The sequence below is a fragment of the Buteo buteo genome, chromosome 24 (genome assembly GCF_964188355.1).
Source record: "Buteo buteo chromosome 24, bButBut1.hap1.1, whole genome shotgun sequence".
NCBI lineage: Eukaryota > Metazoa > Chordata > Aves > Accipitriformes > Accipitridae > Buteo > Buteo buteo.
This window is the reverse complement of record NC_134194.1, coordinates 21,636,708-21,655,697: the sequence shown is the minus strand read 5'-3', so window position 1 is coordinate 21,655,697 and position 18,990 is coordinate 21,636,708. Positions and strand designations below refer to the sequence as shown.

Genomic DNA, 18,990 nt, shown 5'->3' with positions numbered 1-18,990 from the left:
GCAGGTCCCAGGCTTTGTCATGGGCGCAGACCTGGAATGGGGCTGCGTTAGGCAGAGGGGCAGAAAGAGGGGGCTGCTGGCATCCCACACTCACTGGGGATGCAGGCTGTTCGTGACCATGCACAGGTAAGGCTGAGAAGGGAGAGATCTCAGGGTCACTCCCACGGGCCAGGGAAATGCAGAGTCCTGGGAATGTCCAAGTCCTGTGTGGAGATTGCCAAGTCCCTGGCAGCATCCCGGAGCCAAAGGGCAGGGCCCAGCCCGGTGGCAGGAGCTGGCATTGCTCTTGTGCCAACCAAGGACACACCAGAGGGACCTTCAGGCCACAGGGAGCAGTGACTGGCAGGAAAAGCCCAGCCATGAGGTGGGCAGGAAGGTGTCAGAGGGCTCCTCTGTTCCCACCATGCTGCTGGAGCCTGGGAGACACCCCGTGGGCAGCCAAGGCTTCCCATGCCTGGGAAGTCCTGTGAAGAGGTGAGAAAACCTGGGATCCAAAGGTCTCCAGCCCCTGGTCACCCTCCGGCATAGGGGACTGGATTCCAGTACTGGGGCAATATATGCCCCTTGGCACAGCAGGGTCTGGCCAGTTGCAGAGAGGGAAGGGGAGCCCCCACCCCAGGGCATCGTGGCCAGCCCTGCTCCTACCCTACCTGGACCAGGCTGACAGTTTGCAGGCTCTGCGCATCGCCCCCCAAAGCCTCTAGTTCTTGGAAGATGGTGTCAATCACCTGGGGACAAGCTGGTCAAGCTGGGAGCCATTGGTTCTTGACACCCGTGGCTGGGTCTCACACCCATACCAGCAGGACCTGGGTCAGCTGGACAACCCAGGAGCCCAGCACTGTGCAGTTGCACTGTCGCCTCCCCTGCCATGCCCTGTGCCCTCACCTGCCAGATGATGCTCTGGAAGGGTAGCTGGGTCCCAGGGCCATGGGGGTCCCACAGCAGAAGGGACATGCTGTAGCCAAGGGGAACCAGAGCCAGCTGTGGTCTTGCCAACTCCAGGACCTTCTCCTGGGAGGAGAGATGTAGCCAGCAGAGTAGGGATGGCATGGCACAGCCAGCATGGCACAGCCAGCATGGCCTGGCATGGACAGCACAGTGCAGATGGCCAGCACAGAGGGCATTGGCATGGATCGGGCCCAGCACAAGACTGATGGTATGACATGGGTAGCACAGCACGGATAGCCCAGTATGGATGGCACAGCGTAGATGCACAGCATACATGGCATGACACAGCACAGATGGCATGGCACAGTGGTGCACAGCACACCAGAGAGAGCACGACACGGGCAGTAAGGCATAGACAGCATGGCAGCCATGGCACAGCACCCAAGAGGAAATGGGGAAGGGGTGAGAAACACCAGCAGACCCACACATAGGACCAAGCCCCAGGTCCCCAGCACTGCCTGTACACCTGAGGAGCTGGCAGAGGTGCCCAGTGCCCCCGGGACCACAGTTGGGTGCCCCAGCCCACAGCTTGGGCCAGCATGTCCCTGGCTTATCTGGCTGGGGACAGGGGCGCAGAAGAAGGATACCTGTCCTGCATCCAAGTGGAAGACATCATTGATAGTCAAGAAGCTGTCCTGGCAACAAGGGAGGGAGGGTGATAATGTTCAGCTTTCCCCCATCCCAGTATGACCAGTGCAGGGTAAAGGAGGGACTGGGCACAGTGAGATGGAGATGGCAGGGGTAGCTTTGAGAGCCTGGCACAGGCAGGGGTGGGGGGAGACCCCCCTCCCTTCCCCTGAAATCTTGTAATCCCCAGGAGCCCCCCACAAGAGAGGGGCCTATAGAGGTGTAGGGCAGGATCAGCCCAAGACCTCAGCACCCATCAGGGTCCCGAGCGTGGCAGGTAGTTGGGACAGAGCCCCCTGCTCCTGTCTGGTTCCCCAGGGACTCTTGTCCCCTTGATGCCCATGTCCCTGTCACTCTCACCTGGACCTCCTTCCCAGCGAAGAGAAGCTGCAGGGGGTCTTCGCTGCTGGCCACCCAGCTTTCCCCCGGCCCTGAAAACACTGAGCATGGGGTGGTGTGGGGGGGGGCGGGGGTGTCATCCTCACCTACCCCAGCTCTGTTCCCTCCACCCCGCAGCCTGGGGCCGCATTGCAGGGCTTCACATCATTCCAGAGCCCTCCTGCTACAACCACGGTGCTCAGAGCCACCAGGGTGGGGAGGACACCCCCTCCCCATCACCACTGCCCAGGCCAGGCCCACCAGCATGGCCAGTGGTCCCAGTGCCACCACAGCTGTGGCTCTGCCCCAGCCTGGCTCCCTGACATGGGGGTTTGGGCTGAAGGCACTGGGACGCTGCAGGTGTCCTGAGCCCCAGCTCTACCTTCTGCCTGGTGGAGTCCCACGGCTGTTCGTACGCAGATATCCTGCTCAGCCTGCTGGGACACAGGACGGAGGGGGAATGAGACAGGTCCAGCTCCACGCACCCAGCACCTGCCAGGAACTGGATGAGCCCCTGGGGAGCTGGGCAGCGCCCGGCCATGCTGCACTGAAGGCAGGGGACAGATCCCTCCAAACCACCCTGTAATGTCCCCCACGATGGCACTCACCTTCCTGGCGTCCATAGCCAGCTCAGCAGCAGCAGCCCTTGAGCTGCTGTTTCAGACAGGACAGGGGATGGGGTTACACAGAGGGATCCTGTTCCCTTGCATTATTAAGGGATGTCAGGCACAGTTGTGTGGGCAGAGCCGGGCAGAGCCAGGCCCAACCCAGAGGCACCATATTCTGGAGGCTGAGCCCTGCTGGGCAAGGAGTCAGCGGGACCGTGGGACACAAGTGGGCTCCTGGACCCACTCGCACCATTGGCATGCTCCTGGCTCCAAGAGGGACATCTTTGCAAGCCGGGGACAGGAGATGAGGGACCTTGGACTATCATGAAGGTTTTCTAGACACGAGAAGCAACCACAAACCACAGAATCACATTTATTGGAGATCAGTCATACCAAGCAAGCACAGAAGGAAATGCTGACGCTGAGGATCTTTGTGGTCTGTGGAAATGCAGACTGTGGGAGACAGAAGAGAGGTCCCAGGACAGCCCCTGTCCCTTGCATTTCGACAGGACCAGGCACAATGAGGAGATGCACACGCGTCCCTCCGTCTGCCACCATTCGCCCTATAGAATGAGATTACAACACTGCCCCTGCCTCCCTGAGCCCCTGCCTGCCCAAATGTCTTCAGGCGTGAGGGTGATGCTAGGCTGGACATGAGCCATCATTGCAAATGGAGCAAGCAGCACCTGGGGCTCCATCAGGAGCAGAGCAAGGGGTGGGGTTGTGCTTCACGTGGATGCTGCTAAGGGAAAGCAAATACTAGGGTTCTGGGACACAGGGATTTCTCCTTCCTCATCCATTAGACAGCGGCTGCTGCTCCCTATTCCCAGGTCCAGCCAGCAGCAAGGCTAAGCACCAATCTCCAAGATGCAAACGCAGACACGTGGTGTCCACACGGGTCAACACAAGCTGAGCAGTGCCTTTGCCTGCACCCATCTAACCACCAACGGTGCTCCCACGAACACAAGCACACAGGCAGCACAGCCCCATCCCTCCTCTCCAGCTGCTCAGGGGTGATGTGGGCTGGTGGCACAATCCCACAACCCCACCCTCAACCCACAGGCAGGTGCACACCCGTGTGCCCTCAAACACGCAACAGACCCCAAATCCACCACAGATCCATGGCTGGACCCAAGGCCCTGTTTAGCCACTCTCTAGCTCCAGCCTTGGGTCTTCCCACACTCTGGTTTCCCACTCACCGGCTAGTCCCAGCCTGTGTTTGCTCACAGATCACACATGTGCACAAACAGAATAGAGAGTGAGGTGACATGGAAAATACCCAGGAATGGATTTTAATGAGAAGGCAGGACAGACCATGGGAACAAAGCACAGGGCTTTGCCAAGCAAGTGTGGCCTACCTACCACCAGCCCCCTTCTTCCCCATCCCCATTTTCCTATGCTTGTTCCTTCCCTACCCACCCACCATGACCCTCCCTTTGATGCTTTCCATAAACATTCCCCAGTAAGTTTTGCATTCCCCCAGTCTCCCTCAGTATCCCATAATCAATTTTCTCTTTCCTATGAGACATTTTCTGAATAACCCAGAACCTAGAATAAACCCGTTTTCTTCCTACCAGTTAAAAAGTTTCTGAGTGAACCTCTTCAAGGTCACACTTGAGGGGTTTGTCCACCAGCGCCTTGAGAGCTCAGGTCTTGGTTGCTGTCTGTGTTACCTCCCGCTTGTTAGTGTTTGTGTATAGGGGTGTTTAATTTATTAATTTTCCTGTCTTTTGTGGTTTTTCTCTTATGCTAAATAGCAGTTAAGCAGACATCCTCACAACCCAGGTATCCTCACAGCCATGCCCAGCCATAGCCCCAGGTAAGGAGAGGTGGAGGATCAGCAAAGGGGCCACGGGGGCTGCAAGAACAGCTGGGCTGGGGGGCACAGGGCTACAAGGAGGGGCGGGGGGGGGCTCTGGGTGGGGACCACCAGACCCCAGTGAGGCTTGGGGCATCTGAGCACCACCTGCAGCGGTGCAAATATGACGGAGCTGAACATCTCTTGTTCAGGGCAGATGATATCACAGAGCCAATGGGTGCCTCTTGGGGCTTGGGGAGTTAGAGCTGGCCATAAGGAAAACCCCTCTGGGAGGATGCAGCCCTGAGACAACGCAAGGCAAGGAGCTTTGCTTGGGGGTTTCCCTAAAACTTGGACAGGCAGAGCTACAGCCACTGTGGGATAATGCTGGGGACAGTCCTGCTCCACAGGGGAGCCTGGAATGGGGATATCAAGACAGCCCCTCACCAGAACTTGGGGGTCCTGTGAGTCTTCCCACAGAGATCCTGGCCTTGCAGCCCCTGGGGCTAAGCCCCTGTGTGGAAGCACTGGTGGGAACGGTCACATATCCCCTTCACACTCTGCGGCAGGGCCGGGTGAGCCCAGGCCTGGATCTGACCAGGCAGATGGCCCCGGCTACCCCAAGCAGGGCGAGGGCAACGCAGACAGGGGCAATAACTGCAGCACTGTTACACTGCAGCACTGAGACCGGCACGTCCCTCACCAGCCTGCCCTGGTACTGAGGTGGGGAGTGACACGTGTAGTCCTGGGGCCAGCCCTGCGCAAGGTGCCCCATGCCCGCCAGCGCCTGGAGCCCCCCGGCCCCAGAGCACGAGCAGTTGTAGGGGTTGCCAGCCGCAGCCACATCCCACAGGCGCCCCAGGAGCTTCACCTCATCCCATGGCAGCTCTGTGATCAAGTTGTTGTCTAGGTGGAGGGTCTCCAACATGGGGCAATTCCTGATGGAGGGGGAAGCCTGCAGCATGTTTTGGCTCAGGAAGAGCTTCTTCAGGGAGCTGAGGGAGATGTCTACAGTATGGAGGTGGTTGCAGCCCATGTCCAACACTTCTAGACTGGGAGGCAGAGGTGTGAGGACTTTATCCAAGCCAGTGTCGGACAAGTTAAAAATTCGGAGGGACGCTGGCCACTGGCAGGAGGAGGACAGGTCTGCCATGAGCTTGTTCTGGCTGAGATCTAGATGCTGGAGCTCACGCAGCAGCTGCACGCTTTCACACACGCTGTGGTAGGATGTCAGGTTGTTGCGTTGCAGACTCAGTACCTGAAGCTGAGGGAAAGCCCCCTTGCAGAAGGCGAGCATCAAGCTCTCATCCCCAACACTGTTTTGTGCCATGTCCAGGGAGCGCAGAGCCCTGAACACCCTTCCGATGCCACAGGGCAGGTTGGTGACATGGGAGCCAGTGACAGCCAGCTCCTGCAGGGTCTCCAGCCAGCTGCTTAGACTAGAGAAGTCCTGCTCACGGCCTGTCAGCGGGGCAGATGTCACGTTGTGGAAGTGCAGGGACAATATGGGCAAGTCCTGGCGGGCCATTTCATCCCAGTCGCCTCTCCCCTTGAAAATGCAGCGCTCAAACACCAGCTCCTGCACCTGGGTGTAGGAGAAGAGCCTTAGGACTCGGGCAAGGAGTATCTCAGGCACCAGGAGATCACCAAAAATTATTTTCCTGATGACAAGGGAGCCCAGCATTTCAATGGCAGAGGGGTCCAGGTTGCTGACTGGGAAGGCTATGTATCTCTCCAGCTCTCCCCCCAAAAACTCCACAACAGAGGCTGGGAGGCACTGGATGATGCTGCTTACGCTTTCCTGGGACAGGTTATAGCACACACAGTGCTCCTGAGTGCGATTGAAGAAACACCTGCCTTCTGCCTCCAACAGCCCCAGCCCCAGGAGGAGGAGAGCAGCCACGTTCATGGTGAACAACCTAGAAATGAGGAGAGCAATGGTGAAAGGCAGCACTCTTGTGACAGCTGAGGAGACCGTTCAGATCCAGCCAACTGGAGGGCTGCCTTGGGCAGGTTCGGCCCCAGAGAGCCGCCCCTCAGGCAGACGGCGCTGCCCTCGTCCCTCCTGCCCCACTGCCCTTCGTGTGGGTCCAGCACACCCCACCAGCACCTGCCTGGCTACTCAGCCACGACTCAGGGCAAAGCTCAAATCACCAGTGAAACACCCAAAAGCTACACCTCTGCCACCCGCTCCTCGGTGGGGAGCCGGTGGCAGTGGTCTCACCCCACCCCAAAAGCAGGGTTTCAGCGAAGCAGGGTGGCTCCTCCTGAGGCAGCAGCTACCGGGCTCTGCGCTTTCTGGCCTGGGCTGCTTTGCTGCAGACTCCCATTCCTAAGCAACCAGGAAATCTCACAGATCAGGAGAAACTAGAAATGTTGAGTTACAGACAGTGAAGCCAGCTATATCAGTCTGACCGCAGGATGGGAGAGCCACAGCTCTGTTTGTTTCTCTGCATGGTGCACTCTGTAATCTGGGGCAGGAAATTGCAACAGAGGGCTTCATATTTTCCTTTTTCTCACTCAGAGATTTGATTCATTACCAGCCTCCAAGAGGATGGTAGAAAATAATTTCTGAGGGTCTGTATGCATCTGTCAGCAGCGAGTATTGTTTTGCTGTCCAGCTGACGGGAAAGTCTTATAAAACAGATCGCAGAAAAGCAGCAAGCAAAGATTAAAAGCTCCTAAGAATGTGCTGACTTAGCTCTACCTGAGCACCCAGACAGGGCAGTGGCGAGCAGTCTTTGGGGGTCTCCAGTCCAACCTCCTGCTTCCAGCAGGTCTGTTGCCAGCACTAGCCCGGATCAGCCACGGCTTTTTCTGGCTGCGTCTCAAAAATCTCCCAGGACGGAGCTCTCTGTGCTGTCACGGGGGCTGCACCACCCTCCCGGGGAGAAGCTCTCCTCCAGCACTTAGGTGAAATCTCCCTCACTGCGGGGGGCAGCACGAAGCGGGGTGGGTTTGTCCAGTGACTCACCAGGCAACTCACACCGAAACGTTTCCTTGCCCCACGGCTGCTTCCTCTAGCTGCTGCCAAACCTACGGCTTAGGTGCCAAAGGCTCTGCTAGTGCTTGGCTGTCTCCGGCGCCTGAACCTCCTCTGCCTCCAGCCGGATGAGACCTCAGTGCCTGCAGGTGTCTTCCAGCTGCCGTTGGTGCTTCCGCAGCCTGTCCTGGCTGTGTTTAGATCCACGTGTTCGGGGCTGATGGGCACCTCGAGGCAGGCTCCTGGGCACTGCCCTTGCTCCCGCTGCGTGACTTCCTAAGCAGGACAGGGCTGGCTGTGCCACAGGAAGCAACGCTCCACGCAGCAGCCGCCCAATTCACTTCTGCTTCGCTTCCCTGCAGCAAGGGACTCTTGCAGCTGCCCACAGCCATGGGCTGGGAAGGATTTTGGTCCGAGTGTCAATTCTGCTTACTTTCCTAGGAAGGATGAGGGAAGAGAGTGCAGTCAAGGTGCCCTAAATGCACTCTCGGGACCAGTCCAAACACACCTTTGCTTCCAGATGCTCTGGGCTTGATGTGCCTTGGAGCCCACCAGCTGCTGAGCACCCTGCACAAGGCAATGCAGAAGGGTACAGGACTGTCATACCCAGTATCCAGACCATCCCCAGATGGCTGTGTCCCATGTAGAGTGGGGACAGGACAAATTCCCATCTGCTGTGTGCGCAGCCCAATGCTGCAAAGGGCACTTCTTCACCCAAGCTCGGCTTCCTTGGCAAGATAGCTACTAGGCTTGGCCAAGGAACTCAAATCACTTGTCCCATGCTCCTTTGGCAGCTGGTGGTTGTCCCTGCACCAAGATGTTAACGCTCTCCATCAGCGAGCAGAGACCACCAGGCATTTGGAAAGATCTGTCAGGGATTTTTTCTTCCCTGGGGATTTCTCTGCCTGTGTTGGTTTCAGAAAGGCAACAAAACTGCACAGCTAGAAGATGCAATTCCCAGTTTGTTGTTAACGCAGCATTACAGAGAGACACTATCAGTGCGACAACAGCTGGGGCCAGAGCTGCCTGTCCCACGCACTCTGATGCTGGGTGGGTGAAGGGAAAGTCTCCTTTTTGTTGTTAGATCTACTGCAGCTCATTTTCTTATTCCTGGCATCTCGAGTGGAGCGCTGCACTGCTTTGCTGCCTTTCCTTGAGCAACTTCTTGTGTAGAGGGGTTCAGCCATTCTATGATTCCTCTTCTCCATCCTCGGGTTACACAAAACTGCTGCTGTATGCAACATGGAAAAATCACAGCAGCCTTTCTGAGTTCTCCTCACTACTCCTTTTGGTGAGGTCGGCAGCTCTCTCTGGGTCTGGTACCTTTTAATTGCTCATTCCTGGCCACCAGCTGCAAATTCCCCCAAATGCCTTTCTGGGGAAAAATGAGCTCTTCTATCTCCTCGGTGGCCAGCCACACCCTGCTTCAAAGACATGTGGTTTTGGAAGCACCTTTTGTGTGACAACTTTCTTGTTCTCATCACCACCGTGGAAGATCCCAGGACACCGAGACCCTGTTGTCTTACGTTTCTGGTGAGTCTCTGGGCTTTTTTTGGCTTCAACAAAGATGCACTCCAGCCCTGTGGGGACAGAAACCGTGCCTGAGCCCAGAGGCTGGCTGGTTTCAACCCTGCAAGGCAGGAGGGCTTCATCCTCTGGTTTCCCCCCGCCTCGCTGTGCACACTCGTGTCCGTGTCCCCGCATGCAGGCCCTGTGCCCCGTCCCCGGAGCCAGTGCCGTGACCGCTGACCGCACCGAAGAGGGTCACCATGCGCTCGCCCCGCAGCGGGGCCGCCCAAGCGCCCTCCTGAAGCCGCAGCAGCAGGACGGTGGGAGATGCCCCAGCAGAGCCCCTGCCCCGGGAAGGGCCGATCCTGGCCCTGCCGGGCTGGGAGCCGGGCAGGAGAAGGGGGGGGACTGGGCCTCGGGCCCCGGGGCTCCCCGGGCTGCGGGCGGACCCCGGCGGCCGAGCCCTCTGGGGGAAGAGCGGGGCCGCGGCCCCCCTTCCCGAGGCTGCCCGGCGGCACCTCCGCGATCCGGCCCGGCTCCGCCCGGCCTCCTCCCCGCTGCCCTGCCCGCCCTTCTCCCCGCCCCGGCCCGGCCTCCTCCTCCTCCTCCTCTCTCCGCCGCCATGTGGGGCCGGCGGCGGCGCGGCGTCGGGCCCAGCGGCGGCGGCGCGGAGGAGCTGCGGGCCCGGCGGCGAGAGCGAGAGGCAGGTCCGGACCGGGACCGGGACCGGGACCGGGGAGGGGGCAGCGCGGCAGGACGGGGCCGGGCCCTGGGCCGAGGTCTCGGGGCCGGAGGGGCCCGGGCGGGTTCGGCCCCCCCCGCCGTGGGTGACGGGGGCCGCTGGTGGGAGTCCCCGCGGCCGCCGGCTCTGCCCCACAGCGGGACCCAAACAGAGCCCCGGCCCCCCCGCCACGTCTGGGGGTGCACAGGATGGTTGGCATCTGCGGGCGCCCTGCCCACTCGGGGTAGCATTTTACAGTGGTTTGTTGGGTTTTTTTAATCCACGTGAGTTTTCTGCCCTGGATGCCCCATTTCCTCAACCACCTCCCTGCAGTTTGGGTTTTCCAAGGTCTCGCCTATGTAAAACCAGCCTTGGGTCCCTCCCGGTGCGGCCGCTATGGTCCTCACGCCTCTGTCCTGCTTTCATGCCAGTTTGCCCAGCCGTGGCTTTGCCCGTTGATGAGTGAGTGCCCAACCCCGCAGCCCTGCGGCGTGCAAGGTCTGAGCGCAGTCACGGTCTCGTGTATCTCTCCCTGGCTCGCACAAGAAGGAACTGGCAGTTTCTCCCTGTTAAAAGGGATGAGGCTCTTTGGTGGATGGAAAAGCATCTTGACCTAGGCAGGTGGTGACGGGGACCGATTCGATCACAGCTCTCAGGAAAGCCCGGCGGCAGGAGCAGCTGGTCAGCAAGCGGCTTCTGCGGGAGGACACCGCAGCAGAGGAGGGTGGACAGGATGGAGCAGAGATCGTGCCGGACCCTCTCTCAGAGGATGAGGTGAAAAGCATGACGTTCTCTGTGGTGATGGGGGTCCCTGGGGTCTTCCCCAGCCTCTAGGCATGTGGAGGAGCCTGGGCAGAGGTGGGTTTGGGAGTGTTTTCTAAGTCACTGCCAGACATGGTGGGAAACAGTAAGGTTCTTTGTGACCATCTTTGCACCCTGCGTTTCTCTGCCTCCAGGATTAATGGGATGAAATCTTAACCCTGGCACTGCTTGAAATTCACCCATCTTTTAATTTTCGGATAGGTTCTTGAGCTGCTCAGAGGCGTGCAGAGGGCTTCAGAAGACAGGAAAAGATCACTCACCCGTCTCCGCTGGGCTCTGCAGAACAAGGAGACTCAGCAGAAGTTTGTCAGGTCAGCCCAGGTCTGGCACTGCATGGCTGTTACCAAGGGCATGTCCAGAGTGGCTCTTTGTCGCGGTTGTTGTGTGGGTGAGCTGGTGTGTGGCCGAGGGTGGAAGGCAGGAGGTGACAACACCCTTTGGGTTCCACCAGGCTGGACGGCAGCATCCGGACACTCATCGGGCTCTTCACCAGCAGCCTGGCTGACATGCAGATGGAGGCAGCCCGCTGTCTCCACGAGCTCTCCCACTCCAGTGACCCTGCTGTGGCTGAGGCATGTCTGCCAGTGACCTCCTATCTCCTCACCTACCTCTCAGGACACAGCGTTGAGTTCACGGTAAGATCCGTGCTTACGTTTGCCGGGGCTCTGGCACCTGATAAGCTTTTGGTAGCAGCTGGGTGTTGACCTTTTTTGGCCAACCTTAGCCTAACATGGCTCACATAGGAGTGCTGGTGGGAAGGGGCCCTCTGGGAGTCTCTAGTCCAGCCTTCCCCTTGGAGCAGGACTGTCCCCAGTGCTAGCCCGGGGCAGCAAGGCTTTGTCTGGCCAAGTCTTGGAAATATGGAGACCCCCTACACTGTGGCCTGTCCCAACACCAAGAGGAGTTTGGATCCATTGTGTTTGCACCTCCTTCCAGGTAGCTGCAGGCTGCTTTTAATGCTCCCAAGCCTTATCTGGGCCAGGCAAATCCTCCTGCCACAGCCCAGGACGCAGTGGTTTGCCCCACTTGCAGTGGGTTCCTCCTCTTGAGCTCCAAGCTCTGTTTAGGGAAGCAGGAACTGCAGGCTGTGGCAGTTGGACTCCATCATCAGACACGTGGTCTGGCCTCTTGATGCAGGCTGGACCTGGACGGGAGGTACCTTGGTGTCTGTGTGGCGGGTAAAGCAGAAATACTAGATGCGGGCCAGTTTAGGTGTTTTAAAAGATCTTGGAGAAGTGAAAGAGATGGGCAGCAGCAGTCTGGGATGCAGGAACAGCTACTTTGTCAGCTTACCTTCCTGCAACAAGCAGGCAGGCTTTTGGCCAGGTCGGGAGGAAGAGCAGAGCGTCTGTGGTTCCAAGCTGTGCAGTTTGATCTGGGCGAAGGAGCGAACAGTTGGAGTAGCTCTGGAACACCCATGTGTTTTTCCAGCTGCCGAGCAGTGCGCCTTCTGCAGTGCACTGTGCTCCTTTGAGAAGCAGACAGGATCAGAGCTAAGGACCAAGACGGGGAGCAACCCCAAGGTGATGATCACATTTTAATGCAGCACACCAGCAGTCTCCAGAATACTGTGGAATTAGAGGTGTCTCAGAGAAATGTTGTAGCAATAATTAGAAGCCCGAAAAACCTCCAAAGTAGAAGTGATCAGATCCTGACCTGAGCCAGATAGAAAAAGAATAAATTGAAGCTGATACAGCTGGGAATGGGGTAGCTGGAGAATCCAGCAGTATCCATCTCTGTTTACCCCTCTGAACACAGCTTCTGCCCTGCTCAGGGGAAGTGTGTGCCCTAGTCCCAGGGTGCAGGGACCTAGAGGCCTTGCTGGCTGGCCACAGTCCCCCTGTGGAGTGCAGAGGAGGTAACTTGCTCTCTTGGGCATGTTTCAGGAGCTGTGTTTGTACACGCTGGGGAACCTGGTAGTAGAAAGCAAAGCTGTGAGGAAGCAGCTTCTGCCTCAGGGCATCATTCCAGTGCTGGCGTCCTGCATCCAGGTGGGTGAAATAGCTCAGTCACACTCTTCCCCTGCCCTGCCCCAGAAAGACATCTTTTCTTATGCCCTTGAGGTGCTGGCTGACGGTACTGAGTTACCAGCCCTCCTTCCAGCTGTGGCCACCGGCAGAGACCCCTCTGCAGAGGGCTGTTCCCCTGCAGGGGAGGGTCTCTCATGGGCTCTCCTGCACTCCATTTTTGGGGCTCGGGTGACCACCCTGTGCTCTTCTGCAGCTGAATGTCTCATATCCGTAACTGCGGCTTGCCGATAACCAGTCTGTAACATGGGGAGCTGGAGGCTTCTCCCCTCTGCACGTCTTGGGTCCAGCAGGCATATGAGACCAACACAGTGAGCAGGGCTGTCGTTTGCAGATCTGAATGCTCAAAGCAGCACTGCTGCTGTGTTTGGGTTCCTGGATCCCTACAGCTGCAGCCCATGTTGAGTGTGGGGAGGGGGAACAGCTCAGCTTTGGTGTGGCCACAGATTGCTCTGTCACCCCTGGTCCCCTGCTATGCCCCCTTTTCTCCAGCATGGAGAGACTCCATGGATCACCTGCTTGGTTTGGTGTGAAAAAGAGGTATCGCCCTCTCACCAGCACGGCAGCTGGCACCCAGGGATCCCCTGGCTGTGTCATGCAGGATTAGCTTTGTTCTGTTTGATTGCAGTCCCCACATGAGGCTGTGCTGGAAGGTCTGGGCTACGTCCTCTCACAGCTCCTCCAAGCCAAGGAAGCCCCCACAGAGATCATACCGTGAGTCCAAGCCTCTGTCCTGGTTTCGGCTGGGATAGAGTTAATTTTCTTTCTAGTAGCTGGTATAGTGTTATGTTTTGGATTCAGTATGAGAAGAATGTTGATAACACACTGATATTTTCAGTTGTTGCTAACTAGTGTTTATACTAAGACAAGGATTTTTCAGCTTCTCATGACCAGCCAGCAAGAAGGCTGGAGGAGCACAAGAAGTTGGGAGGGGACACAGCCAGGGCAGCTGACCCAAACTGGCCAAAGGGGTATTCCATACCATGTGATGTCATGCCCAGTATATAAACTGGGGGTAGTTGGCCTGGGGGCGGATCGCTGCTTGGGAACTAACTGGGCAGTGGTCGGCGAGTGGTGAGCAATTGCATTGTGCATCACTTGGTTTGTATATTCCAATTCTTTTATTATTATTGTCATTTCATTATTGTTATTCTTTTTTTCCTTTCTGTTCTATGAAACTGTTCTTATTTCAACCCACGAGTTTTACTGGTTTTTTGTTTTTTTCACAATTCTCTCCCCCATCCCACTGGGTGGAGGGGGAGTGAGTGAGTGGCTGCACGGTGCTTAGTTGCTGGCTGGGGTTAAACCATGACAGCCTCTTAACCCTGCATCAGGATGGGCCCTGGGGCCCAGCATGGTATTTGCATGCCAGGGACAGCAACGCCTTTCTCATCCCAGTGATATTAATAGTTCAGAGCAGAATCCTATCAGAACTGTGGAGGTTCTGTTGCAGATCAGGGTGCAGGGCTTGACTTTTTTCCCTCAGCCTCATCTGAGCAGACAGCTCTGGTATTTCAGCAAAGGACAGTGTTGAGTAGGGAAGGCTCGCAGGGGAATTCTGGCTGTATTCCTCCTGCGGAGGAAAAGATCAGCTTGACAGCCCCCAGTGCAAAAAATGTGACCCCAGCCAAGGTGTTCTGAGTGCCCTCAGGCCCTGCCATGGACAGCTACAGCTCGTGCTGGGCCTTAGTGGTGCCTGAGGCTGCAGCCCTTAAGAGTCTCCTCTAGGTGTGTTTTTGGAGCATGAGGCCCCCAGTATGGGCAAGAGCAACTCTCTGCTTGGTGGCCAGGGCTAGTGTCTTTCTGCCAGTTGTTTGTCCTGCTTGTGCTCTGGCCTGTGCCTCCCATTAACTCTGCTGTTCTGACCCCAGCTTGGTTCTGGACTCTGTTCTCCCCCAGCACATGCTTCGACTGGTTTGCTCCGGCCTCAAGGCTGGGATAGGAGCAGCTGTGGAATTTGCATGGTGTCTCCACTACATCATTTGTAGGTAAACATGCTTTTCTCCTCATTTTGAATTCCCTGGGGGCAGCCAAAGAGAGAGGCATGAAGGCCCAGGGTCCTGTGAGGGGACCAGGATTGCCTTCCCTTGCCCCTTTCCCTTCGGAAAGCAATTTCCCTGCCCTCCTGGGCATTCCAGCTCTCGTATCTGAGGACACACATGCTATTTGCAGCGTCACTGAGTTTCTTTACAGGATAATAACAGGTGATAAACCTGAGAAGGCTGTTCCTAGCCCTCCAAACCCCCCCCAATCGCCTCCCCGTATCTGGAGTTGTCCCCTGCACCCCGCAAGGCAAGCTCCCTGAATCCTCATGCTTCTGGGGTTGGCTCAGTGTCACCTGGCCAGGCTGGCTGCTGCCAACAGTCTCTGTCTGCCTTGGCATGGCTGCTCCAGTGCCATCTCTTTCAGCAGCCCCAGCAGAAAGAAATGTGTAGGTACTCAAAGAAGGATCGGGGCTGTTGTTTCCAGACCCGCACAGATAATTCCAGTGGATCTGTTTTTAAACTGGCTTTTAAACTTTCTCATAAACTCAGAAACAAGCTGCTATTCAAACATGAAACAAGCCCTATGGTGGTTCAGGAGATTGCTCTGAATTTCCAGGCCCCATTGTTAGGCAACAGCTGCAGCAGTTTTCCCTCTCTGAGTGCTGAAAGCAACCATGCTGTCCCTTCCCTTTGCAGCCATACAGCCAACGCGGCATTGCTGTCACTGGGGGCCTTGCCTGCCCTCACCTCACTCTTGCTCGACCTGGCTTCTGAAATCCCCCAAGATGCTCCCGAGGGCCTGGAGCTGGTAAGACGCAGGCAGGGTGCTGGCTGTTCTCAGCACTGCTGTGGGGATTTGGTCCAGCTAAAGGGCTCTGTGTTTCCCACTGTCACAGCTCGTCTGTCCAGTGCTGCGGTGTCTCAGCAACCTGCTCGCGGAGGAGACAGACTGTGAAGTCCAGATCCAGGATGAGCGCCTGCTCATCGCCCTCTTCCTCATCCTGCAGTGCTTCCTCCAGCAGCACCCGTTCATCGTACAGGAGTGTCTCTGGCTGCTGAACAACCTTACAGGTGAGTGTCCCGCGGGGCTGTCAGCAGAGCCGGAGCTGCTGCTGGGACCTGCCTTGATTGCTGGCAGACTCATGGCATCTTGTCTACAGAGACCTCCCTCAGAAACCTTGTTTTTATTGACATGTTCCTTCTCTGCCCACCCTAGCAGACAAGCCCTTCTTCTGCTCCACTCTGCTGGGCCTGGACTTGCTCCCAGCCCTGCTGCAGCTCCTGCCATGTTCCCAGATGGCCAGTGTGCTGGTAAGACCTCGCCTTGTGTCCCAGGTCTGGGGGGAAGAGCTGGACTTTAAGGAGCATGAATCCCACACACACAGTGCTGAAGTTGGAGGTTGGCTTGGGGCAGTAGCAACAGCTTGGCAGAAGGTCTCATGTTGTGATAGAGTCACCATCCACCTCCCCTGAAGTCACTGTGTCTGTATTTACCCTTGACGGAGTCTTGCCCCAGCAGAAAAGGGATCCCAAGGCAGATGTTCACTTGGGGCCAGGCCTGCCAGCAGCTGCAGCAGGCCCAGGGAGGCTGCTGCCACCTTCTTTTGGAAAACCCTAAAGCTTTAGGGGGTCCTGGAGGGATGCTTTGCCAAGGGGTGGGTGGTACAGCTGCATCTGCTTGGCACAGGGATGAACAGTGCCTTCGAGTGGTGATGGAGGCGGCTTTTAAAGACCATTCAAAATCCAGCTGGTTGATGGGCACATGGCTTTGGGGAAGCAGCTGGCAGGACCTCCAGGGAGAACATGGGGAGGAGAGCCGTCCTAAGCCTGTCAGGAATCTGCCTACTAATGAAGTGTTCATTGCTCACTCCCTCTCACGGCTTCTCTGTCCAGGTCCTGACAGTTCTGTGCAATATAGCAGAGAAGGGGCCAGGCTACTGCCAGCAGCTGCACCAGCAGCCTGCCCTGCCCCTGCTGCTGCCCACCCTCACACTGCCCAACCCTGAAGTGGTGGGGCAGTGCCTCGAGCTGCTGCACCTCCTCTTCCTGCACTGGCCAGAGGTAAGAGCAGGGGGGTACCTGCCCCAGAATCAGGCATGACATCATAAAGCTGTGGATGGGGATGATTACTATTATTTAAATAACACTGCTTTCAGTCATTGCCACGCTAGCCCCCCACTCTTCAGCACCCAAACATGTGCCTGAAGGGGGCACTTGTGTGATGCAGAGGGTGGAAACCCTTCTTGTTTCTCTGAGGAGTTCCTTTTCATTGACAATGACTGTTTTTTAGGCAGGTTGTTTGTACCCTTTGAGGTTATTATGGGGGAATTCTTTTGATTCAGTTGTACTGACTTCAAGCCCTGTGCACTCCCAGCCAGCAATCAGCATGGCTGGATTTAGCTGGCTTGGGAATTTAGCATCTAGTAGGGCTCTGGGGAATTCCTTCAGCCCCGTTCCCTGGGCTGTACAGTGGTGGCTCTGGGCAGACAGGATCAGCTGTAGCAGCTATACTTAGGTGGCAGGCAGCCAGGTCTCACCCCACCTCTTGCACAGGCTGCTGCTGACTTTGTCAGGCAAGGCGGGCACCGGGCCCTTGAGCAGCACCAGAGCACCCCAGAACTCCAGGATCGGGCACGAGCACTGCTGGACATGGTTGGGCAGCCCCTGGGAGCCTCCACCTTCAGTCCTTGCCATGCCACGTTGTCTGCCTTCTCCTAGGCCACCCCACCTCCCTTCCCTCCCCCTGCACTCCAAGGAGGAGTAAACTGTTCGTTCACCCTGTGCCCTGCATTCCCAAGGGCTGGTTAGGGGTCTAACCGCCAGCTGTAAGTACCAATGCTGGCTGCATGGGGACACTGGCCCTTGGCAAGATATGGGTGTTTCCATCCTTGTTGCCACCTCATAGCTACCAGCAGGCTGCCTCGTGCCTCTGCAGAGCTTGGTGCAGGGGCAGAGCTGAGCTGCAACCTGGGCAGATGGGCTCTTGATGATGGGGAGGTGGTGTGTAAACCCTCCTGAATTGGCTGTTCCCTCCACATCTCCTCTTGACTTTAAACCCAACTTGTGAAGCTCAGGGTAAGCACATTGCATTTATGTGATTGATAAATTAAAAGATACATGTTTTACATTAAAGATCATCAGTCAAGTCTCCAGCGCACACATATTTACTGTCTGTCTTCACACCTTGCTTTTCACAATGTTCTCCAAGACCTTGGCCACTTCGTCCACGGTAAGGTTGTTCAGCGGCACGCTCTTCTCCTTGCCAAACTCTGCAGGAAAGAGAGAGGGTGAGAGAGGGGGCAGGTGCCTTGGTCCTTTTCCAGAGCAAGGGCAACCCAAAGCCCTGGTTTAGGTTTCCCAAGCGCCACTGGTGTCACAGCCCAGGTTCCTACCACCACCCTTTCGCACCCACCACTCCCCAGAGTGCCTCCCTGTGCCCAAGTTATTGTTTCCACCTTCTCTTTCTCAGCCTTTCCATTGGAGAGAAGCCAGTGCAGCCCAACACATTTCCTTGCCTCTTTTTGTTAACTTTTGCTGCGCAGCAGCTGGGCAGAGGCCACCACCACATCCCAAAACAACCTGATGGCTTTCAGCCTGGTCACATCAAGATGCTCACCAACGCTTCAGTAAAATCGTGCTGAAAAAACTTGTTCCTACAGCAGGTCCTACCCAGGGGTATATTTCCCAGCAAGTCACATACACACAAGAGACAGGCACTACATCAGCAGGCTCTACTGCCCTGTGCACTCGCACTGGGAAACTTGTGCTTAAAGAGTCATTGCATCTCTGAAAGAAAGTTTCTAAGCTATTTTTGTCCAGCCCAGATGGCTTTAGGAAGAAAACAAAGCCTTTACAAAGGAGCTTTTCTGCTTCCTCCTTGGCATTTCACTGAGAATGCAGGGAAAACAAATTAAAACCAGAAACATTTTTCTGTATAGGAATCCTACCGTGGTGGGAAATGGCAGCCACAAGCTGGCAAACCACCTTCTGAGCCGCAGGTCCCTTTTTTACCTCCCACCAGGTCACGCAGCCGTAACACACTTGTCTGTAGTCAGTCCCCGCCTTGCCTCGCAGACAGCTGCTCCCTCTCTGCCAATGTCCCTTACTGTAACTGCCGAACCCCCCCACTTGCTGCAGACCCGGCGGGCGGCCCCCACTTACCGTACCGAGCCCAGAGCTTGGGCTGGACACCGGAGCACTCGCGGATCAGGATGGGGAAGTCGGGATTTGCCTTCTTCAGGGTTACATAGTGCTGCTCGATGAAGTCTCTGGGGAAGGAAGGGGGAACGGTGGATCCCCGTGGCTGAGTCCGCTGGGACCGGGCAGGCTGACAGCAGGCCGGTACCTCACGCTCCCCCCTCGCCGGGCCCGCCCGCGGAGCAGCCGCCCGGCCCCGACTCACCTGACGCCGCGGCTGCCCGGGGAGCGCTGGCACAGATGGATGCGAAGCTCCCGCAGGCTGCGACCCAACCCGCCCCCGATGCCCCTCACAACCGCCGCCATCTTCTCTCTAAACCTGACAACAACACGGGGGTGCGACTTCGACGCCCGCCAATCGCGGCGTCCGCCAATCGCGGCGCCCGC

General features: G+C 57.0%; 3 protein-coding genes across 6 annotated transcripts; 1 reads left to right on the top strand and 2 right to left on the bottom strand.

Moving 5' to 3' along the window:
* Window positions 1-2,837: 2,837 nt before the first annotated feature.
* CD14 (CD14 molecule) lies at window positions 2,838-11,992 on the bottom strand. 3 transcript variants are annotated; one of them, XM_075056456.1, is made up of 3 exons: window positions 11,688-11,992; window positions 7,334-8,922; window positions 2,838-6,278 (listed from the first exon to the last, which is right to left on the bottom strand). In XM_075056456.1, exon 3 carries the CDS (start codon window positions 6,266-6,268, stop codon window positions 4,913-4,915), a length of 1,356 nt encoding a protein of 451 aa, XP_074912557.1. In that variant the 5' UTR covers window positions 6,269-6,278; window positions 7,334-8,922; window positions 11,688-11,992; the 3' UTR covers window positions 2,838-4,912. The 3 variants fall into 3 exon arrangements, with proteins under 3 accessions (XP_074912557.1, XP_074912558.1, XP_074912559.1); XM_075056457.1 differs by lacking the exon at window positions 11,688-11,992 and having other exon boundaries at window positions 7,334-8,953; XM_075056458.1 differs by lacking the exons at window positions 7,334-8,922; window positions 11,688-11,992 and adding an exon at window positions 7,067-7,327.
* On the top strand, window positions 9,471-17,412 carry TMCO6 (transmembrane and coiled-coil domains 6). Of its 2 annotated transcripts, none has more exons than XM_075056454.1 (12): window positions 9,471-9,558; window positions 10,222-10,346; window positions 10,596-10,705; window positions 10,846-11,029; window positions 12,281-12,385; window positions 13,050-13,135; window positions 14,293-14,409; window positions 15,103-15,214; window positions 15,303-15,477; window positions 15,626-15,717; window positions 16,300-16,467; window positions 16,960-17,412. In XM_075056454.1, exons 1-12 carry the CDS (start codon window positions 9,474-9,476, stop codon window positions 17,122-17,124), a joined length of 1,524 nt encoding a protein of 507 aa, XP_074912555.1. In that variant the 5' UTR covers window positions 9,471-9,473; the 3' UTR covers window positions 17,125-17,412. The 2 variants fall into 2 exon arrangements, with proteins under 2 accessions (XP_074912555.1, XP_074912554.1); XM_075056453.1 differs by having other exon boundaries at window positions 15,623-15,717.
* A 64-nt stretch (window positions 17,413-17,476) lies between these two features.
* NDUFA2 (NADH:ubiquinone oxidoreductase subunit A2) lies at window positions 17,477-18,959 on the bottom strand. The gene is made up of 3 exons (XM_075056459.1): window positions 18,809-18,959; window positions 18,568-18,674; window positions 17,477-17,675 (listed from the first exon to the last, which is right to left on the bottom strand). Exons 1-3 carry the CDS (start codon window positions 18,907-18,909, stop codon window positions 17,584-17,586), a joined length of 300 nt encoding a protein of 99 aa, XP_074912560.1. The 5' UTR covers window positions 18,910-18,959; the 3' UTR covers window positions 17,477-17,583.
* Between the last annotated feature and the right edge of the window lie 31 nt (window positions 18,960-18,990).

Bases quoted from the DNA above. Each gene is read 5' to 3' on its own strand.
- CD14 (XM_075056456.1), bottom strand. From the start codon at position 6,268: ATGAACGTGGCTGCTCTCCTCCTCCTGGGGCTGGGGCTGTTGGAGGCA.
- TMCO6 (XM_075056453.1), top strand. From the start codon at position 9,474: ATGTGGGGCCGGCGGCGGCGCGGCGTCGGGCCCAGCGGCGGCGGCGCG. The intron at 10,706-10,845 runs GTCAGCCCAGGT...GGGTTCCACCAG, and splicing joins ACTCAGCAGAAGTTTGTCAG to GCTGGACGGCAGCATCCGGA. The intron at 15,478-15,622 runs GTGAGTGTCCCG...TGCCCACCCTAG, and splicing joins GCTGCTGAACAACCTTACAG to CAGACAAGCCCTTCTTCTGC.
- NDUFA2 (XM_075056459.1), bottom strand. From the start codon at position 18,909: ATGGCGGCGGTTGTGAGGGGCATCGGGGGCGGGTTGGGTCGCAGCCTG. The intron at 18,675-18,808 runs GTGAGTCGGGGC...TTCCTTCCCCAG, and splicing joins CCGGGCAGCCGCGGCGTCAG to AGACTTCATCGAGCAGCACT. The intron at 17,676-18,567 runs GTAAGTGGGGGC...TCTTTCCTGCAG, and splicing joins CAAGCTCTGGGCTCGGTACG to AGTTTGGCAAGGAGAAGAGC.